This window comes from Notamacropus eugenii, chromosome 6 (genome assembly GCF_028372415.1).
Source record: "Notamacropus eugenii isolate mMacEug1 chromosome 6, mMacEug1.pri_v2, whole genome shotgun sequence".
Taxonomy (NCBI): domain Eukaryota; kingdom Metazoa; phylum Chordata; class Mammalia; order Diprotodontia; family Macropodidae; genus Notamacropus; species Notamacropus eugenii.
In genome coordinates, this window is record NC_092877.1 from 381,908,041 (window position 1) to 381,919,758 (window position 11,718).

Consider the following 11,718-nt stretch of genomic DNA (forward strand, 5'->3'; position numbering starts at 1 on the left):
TGGCATCCCCTGTAACTCCTTAGGGTCTTAAGATCGTCGATTTAGAGGTAGATGAAGGTGATCTTAGAAGCCACCTAGTCCAATCTCATTTTACGGGTGAGCAAACTGAGGCCCACAGAGACTAAGTGACTCACCCAAGTTCAGAAGCTAGCAAGGATGAGAGGCAAAATTCAAACTCAGGTCCTCCGGAGTCTACTTGCAGCACTCTATCTCTAGGGCCCCAGCTTCATTCTCAACCTGGGTGTTATTTTTCTGTGTTTAGCCCTAAATCCCTCAGAGAAAACCAACCCAAAGCTCTGGATGTAAATAAGCTTTCCCCCAGTTTAAGTGGCTCAGTCCCACTTGAGCTAGAACATGCTCGGGCACCATCATCTTTAGCTGGGCTTTCCCATGCCTTGATCCCTAAGGTTAAAGGCTCAGCTTCAGGGCAGCCCCTTTGGGATAGAAGAGTGGGCAGGAGGAATTTAGCACCATGGGAAGAGAGGGAAGGAAGAGTGAAAGAATAAATAGAGGCAGCTTAATGTCAGAAGAGGTCTTGGAGCCAGGGCATCTGGGTCCTATCCTCAGTTTTCCTCTAATTGTCACTGGGTCCTGGGGCAAGCCATTGTGCTAAGCCACCCTACCTGGGCTCAGGTCAGATTCTCTCCTGGTTCCCTGAACATTCCACATTATCACAATATCAGTCTCCTCCAAGCCTCCTGCATGGACAGAAAGAACTGGTCCAAGAGAAATATGCTGAGAGGTCAAGGGCATCCATCCAGCTGCACTGGCTTACCCTGGGTGCTCTGTTTGAGCCGAAGTATCATGAAAACACTTGGTCCTCCCCAGGAGAGAGACAGTGAACAGGGAATCAGATGCCCCAGAAAACTGCCATCATAATCCCTTTAACTGGCATCTGACACTTGGCATCCAAGGATCTCATTGGCTAGTACACCCCAGGGAAAGAGGAGACAGGATTATCTTCATGCTGAAAAACACTGAGTTTTCTGATCCAGTCCTTTCATTTTGCACAAAGTGCTGAGGCTGGGATTTGCACAAGGTCACACAGATAGAAAAAGGCACTGAGACAGTTCAAATGCAGGGTCTCTGATTCCAAATTCCGATTCAGCGTCTCCTAAATTTCTCTGTCCCTCAGTCTCCCTATCTGAAAACAGAGGGGATTTGGACATCAGGCTCTTCCAGTTCTGACTTTCTCTGCATCATGGAGCAGGGGAGAGAAAGAATCATTTTGGGAGTCTGGGAACCTTGGGTTCAAATCCTGCCTCAGACCCAACTCCTCTGGGCCTCAGGTGCCTCACCTTTGAAATTACAGTGAAGGAATACCCACTGACCCCTAATGTTCCATCCAGCTTAAAATCTAGGATTCTGATTCTCTGCTTTTCTGTGAGACTCTCACTTTCCTACTGTCTGATTACACAGTATGTTCGTTGTCTTGCAGAGAAAGTTCTAGTAATCTGTTGCCTTCCCCAAGACCTAGCCAAAAGATGCCTGTTGGGTTCACAAGGGTGTATCACCAAGTGGTGCCAAATAGTGTGATGCAGAGGGGTATGGGGGGAGGGAATGCTGGTTTCACAATTGGAGACCTGGGTTCAGATTCTGCTTCTTCTGCTTACTGTGCATGTGATATGGGTTAATGAGAGAGGTGGGCTAGATGACTTAGGAGGTTAATGTCTCAGATAATGAGATTCTATGGCACATAGTAGGTACTATAGAAATGCATATTCCTTCCCCCATGAGGTCACACCTTAACCTGCTTTCTTCCTTGGGCCTCAGTTTTCTCACCTGTCAAATGAGGAAGAGGGGAAGGAGTGCAGACAAGTCTAGAACCATGATCTCATGAATCTCTTTCTGTGCCTTTGCTTTTTTTTTTTTTTTTTACTAGTTCCAATGATGGGCACTCACATGCCAATGACTGGAGACATAAATGGACTCAGCCCAACTCAAGCCCTGCCTCCTACCCTTTCCATGCCCTCCACATCCCACTGCACACCCCCACCTCCGTACCCCACTGACTGCAGCATTGTCAGGTGAGTACCCAAACTCCTCCTTTCAACGTGCAGCCCTGGGTGGCCGGGTGGCAGGATCTTGGGGATCAGATTCACTGACACGAATCTCATAGAGAGGCAACTGGGCCAATTCATCAATCAAGAAGCCTTTATTAAGTGCCTACTGCATTCTAGTCACTATGCCAGCTGTTGACACAGCAGCGGCATCTTTTTCCCTGAGTCTGTCTCTTGCCATCCAGGAGAAATCAGTCAGAGAAAACTCACCCAGCCCTGCTTTTAAAGGATGAGACTTGGAGTCGGCCAGCAATCTTGCATGCTTACTACATGCATTTCTTAAGTTCTTTCTTTCCATGTGTCAGGAAGTACTCTTCTAAGAGTTGGGGAAACAAAGAAGGCAAAGACAATCCCTACCCTTCAGGAGCTCACCATGATTCAGAGGGGGAGACACCAAGACAACCTCTCTGTACAAGCAAGAGTAGACAGGATAAACTGGAATCATCAAGGGATCATTAAGGGAAAAGTGGCCAGGGGGCCAGAGTTCACTGGATCCCAGAGTATGTAGGGGAAGTGAGGTGTAAGGAGACCAGAAAGGTAGGAGGGGGCCAGCTTCTGATGGACTCTCACCACATGTCTATGTATTCATTTTCATTCATTCCACAAGCATTTGTGATGAATGAATGGAGGATTTGGATGTGTAGATGTGGCTTCACCATGCCTGCACCCTTGTGTCCTTGTCCACCTTCCACTGCCCCCTCCCCATGTCCATGTGGTCAGTTTGCAGCTGGGATGGGCTTCACCCTTGCTGCCTCACTCCCTTCCTTTCCATCTATCTTCACTGCTCACAGCTCTAAGCCAGCGGGGACTAGGTAGTATGATAAGACAGAAGAATGTAGACCTCATTTAGATGGGAATCCCAGAGGAGGAAACTCCCTCTGCCAGCAAAGGTGGCCTAGAGCACTGAGAAATTAGGTGGCTTACTCAGGGTCACACAGGCAGAGTGTGTCGGAGGTGGATCTGGAGGCCAGATCTTCCTAGCTCTGAGGACAGCAACTCTCTCTCTCTCCACTACTGTATGCTGCCTCTCTATCCATTAGGAAGGGGAACAGAATGAAAGCCCTGGCCATGTTAGTCTAGTTCAGCTACACTATATTGACACAGGGTCTATCTTATTGGCAAACCTACCACTAGAGGGAAGTGGGTTTCCCAAAAGGCTGGCTCCATGGAGGGTCAGGTGATACTTGACCTTGGTGCCCTTTGACATGGGCTAGAATTGCATCCCAAATCATCAGCTGGCTTCCACCACATGACTTTTTCTTCCCCTTCTCCCCCAGAGGGGTCACCAGAGGGTAGAAGGTTGGGGTTCCCTTTTTCTGGCCAGAGCAGTCAGGGTGAACTCTCTTTTTCTGTTTCTTCCTTCCTTCCCCTCTCCCCCCTGCAGCTTTTTAGCGAGGTTGGGCTGTTCATCCTGTCTGGACTATTTCACGACCCAGGGGCTGACCACCATCTATCAGATTGAGCATTACTCCATGGATGTAAGTAACCGTTAGCCTTGTGTTTCAGCTTGATCTCGGTTCCCCCCACCCTGACACCTTTCCCCCATGTCTTGGGGCTCAGGAGTGCCTACAGTTTCTCATGGAGTTTTCCCACTGAGTCAGAAGCATAGTAATGATAAACAACAATTACAGAAACTCACACTGGTAGAGAGATCTAAGACTTCCAAAGCACTCCATGTATGACCTCAGTTGAGCCTCACAACAGCTTTGTAAAGTAGGTGTTTTTGTCTTCCCTGTTTTACAGATGAGGAAACTGAAGTTCAGAGAGGTCAACTGACTTGCCTGGGTAGCAGGAAAGGCAAGATTTGAACCTAGGCCTTTGACCACAAGTCTAGAACTTGCAACTTGACTTTGATGTAGGAAGGTTCAAAGCAGTCAGTCCTCCTTGTGTGCAAGACTATTGTACTGGACCCTGCGAGAAATAGAAGAGATGATATAGTCCCCCCCTCCCATGGAGCTTATATTCCCAAAGTAATTCCTAGCCCTTTTCTAATCATTCAGTTAATCAGTTTTATTTAAGCGTGTCCTATGTGCTAGGCACTGCACCAGACATGGGATACAAAGAGGGAAGGAAGTAGTGCCTGCTGTCATGGAGACTGCTATCTCCATGTCTATGCTGTCTATCAGCAGCAAACACAAAGAGTGTATTCCACCCCACCCCTTTGTGGTGGGGTGGGACTGATACAGAGGGAGGAGAAAGAAAGGAGAGAAAGGTGGGGGGGGGGGGAGAGAGAGAGAGAGAGAGAGAGAGAGAGAGAGAGAGAGAGAGAGAGAGAGAGAGAGAGAGAGAATGAGAACACAAATGAAATTCTCACTGAAAGACGGAGCCATGGAGGTGCTGTCCTTTGTCACAACGAGTAGACAGCAGAGCTGCACCATAAGCTGAGGGAAGTAGAGGCCAAGGCAAGGTTCCCACTAAAGATTAGCTTCTGAGTCATTTCCCCTTGGTCCTCTCTGCTTCTGGCTACATGGGTCCCACTTGGTGGCCCTCTCATCATGCCAGGCTCCCCAGCTCCTGCTTTCTTTCCCTTCCCAAATTAGGATGAACTATTTGAAGGGAGGCTGGGTGGGATGGGCTGCCTGGCTTTCTCTGGTTCTTGGCATCAGCTTTGTGCATGGGGCTCCTTCTTGGGGTGTTGGCTGTCCAGGTCTCCCCACTTTCTGCAGGACAAGCTACCTTCCTTTCCTTGCCCAGCAGACCCTGAGGAGGTGGCCTTAAAAACAAAACAAAATGAAACAGAAGCTGTGGCTATGTTATTCCCAAGCTTGACACTACAAAAGTTTCTTCTTCTAAAAGAATGTCTGGATTCCAACCCTGGCCACCACTCAAGGCCTCCTGGACTGCTGCTCCCTGATAGATGAAGGGGAGGCCAGGTCTAAAAAGAGGAAATTAAGTTAAAACTTGGACAGTGGTCCTGATCATATTTCCATTTGCCTTGAATTATTCACAAATAACAATATATTTTTAAAAAATACTCCCTGATGCAAAATAAAGGGAGCTGGATTAGATGGTTTCCAAAATCTCCAGATCAATGATTTGATGACGGAGGAAAAAAAGAGAAAAAACATCAATAAGCACCTGCCATGTGCCAAACACTTCACAGATATCTCAGTTGATCTTCACAGCAGGGAGGGGCTATGATAGTCCATATTTTATAATTGAGGAAACGGAGACAGTGGGGAAGCTTGATAGTGCAGTGGATAGAGTTCAAGGCCTGGAGTCAGGGAGAGCTTAGTTTAAATCCATCCTCAGCTACTTATTAGCTATGTGATCCTGGGTAAGTCACTTAATCCTATTTGCCTCGGTTTCCTTGTCTATAAAATAAGCTGGAGAAGGAAATAGCAAATCACTCTGGCATTTCTACCAAGGAAACACCCCAAAGAGTAGGAAAGGCTTGGAAACAACTAAACAAAAGAGGCTAAAGTGACTTGCTCAGGATCACGCAGCTAGTTAGTGTCAGAGCTGGAACTGGGATGTGCCTCGTTCTAGACTCTTAGTATCCTCATTTGTCCATCACCAGAGCTACCTAGAGCCCAAGGCTGTTGGGAAGGGGTGTGTGAGGGGAGAGGGTCTACCTCCTTCCACTTCTACTTTTTAAAATTCAGTAAGTCAATTTGGATCTAGAAAAGCTGTTTAGCACCTGCAGTGGAAAACAGGGATCCAGTCTAGGAGACAATTTACAAAAGGATGAGAGGGGGTGAGGAACAGGACACAAATGGCTACTAAAAAGGGAAGTAGAATAAAAATTCTCTTTCTCATCATTCCCAGGATATTGAACGCCCCACTGCAATAGTTTGACAGTGGTAAAATCCCCCAGTTTAAAAACAAACAACGACAAACTTTTGGCAGAAGCCTTGCAGTAAAATCCTCTGCAATTATTATTTTAGTGACTGGAAAGAAGCAGCTTAAAGTCCACTTAAATAGGGAGGGGACAGCTGCCTAGTTTCTTGCAGCACAATTTGAAAAATATCTGCTAGACTTGGGACTTGGAGTCAGGACAAGATCAGTCTGAATCCTGTCTCGGACACATTTGAATTGTCATCTTTATCTCCCTAAGCCTCAGTTTACTCATCTGTGACATAAGATGATGGATGCCTGCTGTTCTGCTCAATTTCTTACCCTAGAAAGTGAGATCGAAATGGCATCTCTCAACATTCTCGTGTCTCTCTCTCCCCCCTGTCCCCACCTACCCTGTAAATATTTGAAAACACATCCTAGAGGGTCATCATTTTGCCTAGAGTTCCGTCTATCACTCAATCAAGAAATACGTGCTTAGAGCAAATTTTGTGCTCCGGGCATTGTGCTAGGCACGAAGGGTGCAAATGGAAAAATTCATTTAGCTCCCAACTGCAGTAGGCTGTCTGACCGTTCCCTCACAGCCTTTCCTTGAAGACTTCCCATTGAGGATTTTGGCAGACCCCTTCGCCCCAGGCATCTCTGTCCAGTTCTAATGGTTGGTTAGTTAATGTTTGACATTAAACCAAAGTCTTCCTCCCTCCAGCTTCTCCCCATTATTCCGGGTTCTTTCCTCTGAGTCTGAGCAGACCAAGTCTCTGCCTTCTGTCCTGGACAGTAGGTTATGATGTCCATCATATTATGATGGCATTATTTGAATCTCTTGATCTTCTCTAGGTGGCTTTCGGTTTATCAATATATTCCCCATGTAGTCCCAAGAACCGAACACAATGCTCTGCATTCCTTGCCCACTTCCCAGTAGAGGGGTGACTAATGGAAAAATCTGAGAGCCTGTGATCAAAGAAGTCCAAGAAAATATTAGGGTAGCAAATATTAGGATAGCACCACCAACTTTCGGTGATTGGTTTGTATAATATCAGCTCAGCCACACTGGAGAGGAGAGAGGTCAGGGCTAAAGTCCTGGGACCTGTTTCAAATCCCAGCTCTGCTATTTATTCCTTGGATGCCCTTGAACTAGTCGGTTCCTCTCTCTGGGCCTCAGTTTCCTCATCTGTCAATTGAAAGGTTTGGACTAGATCACCTCAGAGGTCCTTCTCAGCTGTGCATATTATCCCATGATTCAGCCTTAAGTTAACCTTTGAGGAAAGATTTGATAGAGCAGATAATGGGGAAAGGACCTGATTTACAGTCTTTCAGAAATGGATGCTTACTTAAGGAATTCAGTAGGATTTCTTGGCTATTGGTCCATATTTAGCTCAGTAGAAGTCTAAGGATCTGAGGGGGCATTGTCCTATTACTGATATGGTTAACTGCAAACAATTCCGCAGGGCAATCTAGGTAGAGCCTTGGGAACCTTCCTTGGATGTTTCTGAAGTAGATTTGTTGGTGCTATTTCTTACCTTATGAAGCCAAGTCTGAAGGCTATCTTGCTACTCTCTGCCTTGGCACTGGCATCAGAAGCTGTCAGTGAACAACCAACCTTCCCTGCACAATGCAAGGATTGTTGAGTTGCCCACCCTTTGGCGGAACCTAAGTGAGTGCCTGCACCTTTGCCATTGAGAGGCATTGTGCCATAGTAGCTAGAGTATCAGACTTAGGGCCCAGAAGATGTGGCTATAAATCCTGCCTCACCCTTTTCCTAGAGGGGCCCCTGGGCTACGTCATTTGATAATTCTAGACCATGGTTTCCTCCTCTGTAAAATGAGGGATTTCCACTGAATGGACTTCAAGGTTCAGTTCAGCTTTAAGTCTGTCCTGCTCAATTTACCAACTTACTCCCTTCCATGGCAGGATCTGGCAAGTCTGAAGATCCCAGAGCAGTTCCGACATGCCATCTGGAAGGGGATCTTGGACCACCGGCAGCTCCACGACTTCTCCTCCCCTCCCCACCTGCTGAGGACCCCTAGTGGCTCCTCGACTGTCAGTGTGGGCTCCAGCGAGACACGGGGTGAGCGGGTCATTGACGCCGTTCGCTTCACTCTCCGCCAGACCATCTCTTTCCCTCCCCGGGAAGACTGGAACGATTTCAACTTTGACATGGATGCTCGTCGCAACAAGCAGCAGCGCATTAAGGAGGAAGGGGAGTGACTGATGCCTGGGGAAGCCCCTTGCCTTCTCTCCTTCTGCCCAACCTCTCCTCCCAGCCTCCCTAGCTCCCCTTCAATACTGGATCTCCAAGTGCTCCCTTAGGCCAGCCTCTTCCCCCATCTCTCAGTTTGATCTCATCACAAGAGGAAGAAAGCTACTGCTTGCTTTATCATGGTAGCTACCCCTGCGCAGCCTTTGGGTCTTCATTTATTCCAGGTTCCAGGCCTCCATTCTCTGGCCATCAAAGGATGGAGGGTGGCACCGGTGGGAGGAAGGGGGAACTTATGTTGTCGCTGTTTTTTGGTTCTTGGGATATCTTTCCTAGACCCTCTTGGCACAGTTGTTTTTACGTTATATGCTATCCTTGTTTGTAATTGAGTCTTTCATTCAAGATGCTATATAAATATACAGTATATTATATATATGTATATATATATTTGGGTAGGGGGAGGAGGTGTTATGGTAATAATTTAAAGGAAAGGAAATTGAGTTGCACTTAATGAAATTATTTTTTATCTTTTATTTTTCCTTCCTAAAAACTCCTTTCTGGATGGTTCTTCTCCATCTTTGATGGCAAAATGATAAACGAAGTGAGCAGCTAAGACTTAAATCCTAGTTTTTGCCCTTTTGGCGTAAGGCCCCATGGACCCTGAAGGGGGTCCCTGTTTTAGGACTCTAGGATGCTCCCACCTCCACATACTGAGATCACACAGTTGGTGGTGGTCTCTAAAATCCACTTGTCAACTAACCCCACCCCCAGCAGCTACAAGTCTTGGCAATGACTGCTTGGTCCATAATGTGTCCGGTTCTAAGGACAGTGGTCTTTGCTTGAGGCATAGATATCTTTAGACTTGCAGGGAACCTCTTCAGTCAAATTCAAGTTATGTTCAAATTTTTTTTTAAAGGTGCCTTAAGAAAACAGAATATGTCTCTGGTGGGACCAAAACATGGCCAGGCTGATTACTCATTTCCACCCAGGTTGGTACTCATTTCAGCCTATCTTATTTTCTCAGAGGACAGCCACCCACTCAACCCCCTACTGCTACCATCCTAGTCTATCTGGTCTTCTCTGATGGGGGCAGTGCTCAGAGATTCAATTTCCCAGGTCCCAAATATCTGGCATCCACTGTGGGCTGCACAGAATTCACCTTCTTTTCTTGTTTGACAAAAGTTTCTGCTCAGAAGTTTCTCCTGTAATCATCTGTAGAGTGGATCTAGTTTCCTCAAATGATGCATCCACTCAGTACTGACCCTGGATTTTACTCTGTGACAGGGAGGGATTGATCAACACTAGTGACACTATCTCAGGTCCTACGAGGCAAGTTTGGGTGGAATGCTTTTAAAGGGAGTTCAGCAGAGCTCCCTGGGATGAACCAATCCTGTTGAATGACTGCAGAGTCAGAAAACTGGCTTAGAGAAATCCCTCAAAAAGGCCATGTCTGCTCATTCTCCTTGGAAGTGTTCTGGGGCCACTCCTAACCCCCTGCCTAGGATGTGGACAAAAATGTCCATTCTTGAGTTCAGTGTTCTGGAACCGTTCTGATCAGGAACAATACATGCCTAGATCCTCTGGAGCTTACTCTTCAAAGTGTCTCTCCTGGGCTGCTTTTTACACAAGATGGCCTAGGCTTCATGAGTTCAAGACAGCACATTTTGTCCATGAGCATCTCTTGAATTTTCCCTCCTTCTCAGTCATCAAAAGCTGATGTAGGTCCTGAAAAGACAGTGAAGTAATGGCTGAGCTCTTGGCCTTTCTTATGATGTTCTTCCAACTGAGCAACTCCATATAGGCCTGGTTGAAAACCCAACAAGGCTCCCCTCCACCTCGTGAGACAAGGCTCTGCCTCCCTGAAAATCATTTCAGAAGTGCCATCTTTAGCACTCTATTTTATTGGAAAGATGGCCATTAAAAACCCATCTTTCTGTATTAAATTCAGCAGCTCCAGGTTTCTCTCTGTTGTGCATTGCTCTTGGTTAACGGTCAAGCTGACCATGCACATTAAACTGCCTTAAAGAAAAAAACCAGGAAAAGTACAAGTGGGGACTTCCAAGCCTCCAAACACAACAAAGGAAGTTTGTGTATAAAGTGTATATACTTTTGTGCGCTTAAGGAAAGCATGTATGTTGTCTGTTTTTTTTAATTAGGGAATTTTTTATTTTTTATTTTCTCCTCTTGGGATAGTGGACCTTCCAGAACCACAGATTAAAGCCTCTTTGTAAATTATTTTGTGGGAAAGGCCAGAGTGCCTGAACTGTTCGGCTCTCAAATGTTTTGTTACCTGATGTGAGGTGTTTGGCAATTAGGAGAAGACAATACCAGAGTGATTTTCACACATCAGGGAGAGTGAGTCCTAGATTTCAAGGCTGTGCTGTGCTCCCTGGAGCACTGTGGGCCCAAATGGGTGACTAGCAAAACATGAAACCAAGTTGGTGCTTGGTACTTTCAGGGAAGGGAAATGATTTCCTTCACCACTCCGAGTGTTGATACCTATGACTAAATGATTTTTTTTAACCTAGTGTTCAAAGAGGACTTGGCTACATGGGCAAATGGGAACCAGAGAGCCAATCCAGAGGTCCCTTTCCATCCCCCAGCTCTTGAGTTTGCCATTAACCAAGGCTAGACTCAGATACCTGGGAGTTGGGACTAATCTCTTCATGTTCTATATATGTTCAGAAGCATGGCGGATTGCCAGTTGGGAAATACTAATGACGAAGTAGGAGGGCAGGGTTCTGGGGGGAGGGGGAGAGAATCTTTATACCCCTAGGAATCAAAGGAAATTTGGCTTGTAGCAACCCTTCCAAGGAAGGACTCCAAGCAGAGCAAAGGGTTTTCTTTGGTTCTGGGACTGCGGTGGATAATTAATTTCATCATACTCTGCGATGCATTTGTGTATTTGTCTCTCAGTTTCTTCTCACCCCCTCTAGCGTCTGCACAGGTCACGAGGTACAAGGATTCAGAACCCTATCGCAATAATCACTACCATTTGTTAAACTCTTTTCATTTTTGTACTTTTATGTTGTCTGTTGTAAAAAAAAGTTTCAAATGTCATCTTTTTATACCATTTTTAATATGTTTTTGGAAGAAAAAAGATACTGATGAGTGATACTGGATTTTTTTTTTTTTATTTCAAACATATATTTTTTTTTTTTCTGGTTCTTTGGTGTGCTCAGGGTGAGCAAGTATGAGAAGCCAGGGTTGCTCATCAGGACACACTATCAATAAAGAAATAGAATGAACATGGATGCCCCTTGCGTGCTTTTGTCCTGTTGGAGAAGAGCTTTAAATCTGGAGAGTTCCACATGGAGGTTCCCTCTGTAGAGCAAGCTGGACTACCATCATCTATTACATGTTTTACCTAAAGCACAAATCTGACCATGTCACCCCCTCCTAGAGAATTGTTTGGAGTTCCCTGCTAATACTCATATAAATCCGTTAATATAATAGCATTTATGAAGGGTCTGCAACCTGAGAAGGTCAGTGTTAAGTTTTAGAGGTACAAGTTGCTAATGGAACTGGGTCTAGAACCTAAATTTCCTTGCTTCTAGAGTCATAAGTTTCCTAGCACATTCCAAGACAATTCCTGCCCTCAAAAATGTATGTGTGTATGGGGGGACAGGGGGTGAATAGAGAAACTACTGGTAACGTTGTAGTGGT

The 11,718-nt window shown here is 45.9% G+C and overlaps 1 protein-coding gene across 8 annotated transcripts in view; it reads left to right on the forward strand.

The window, feature by feature from the left end:
• The window catches only part of TP63 (tumor protein p63), a 240,944-nt gene extending 229,644 nt beyond the window's left edge, over positions 1-11,300 (forward strand). For all 8 annotated transcript variants that reach the window (XM_072618845.1, XM_072618847.1, XM_072618846.1 and 5 more), the window contains 3 exons: positions 1,883-2,027; positions 3,445-3,538; positions 7,767-11,300. In XM_072618845.1, coding sequence (XP_072474946.1) covers positions 1,883-2,027; positions 3,445-3,538; positions 7,767-8,063 — 536 coding nt within the window. In that variant the 3' untranslated portion in view covers positions 8,064-11,300. The remainder of the gene's footprint in view (positions 1-1,882; positions 2,028-3,444; positions 3,539-7,766) is intronic.
• Positions 11,301-11,718: the final 418 nt, after the last annotated feature.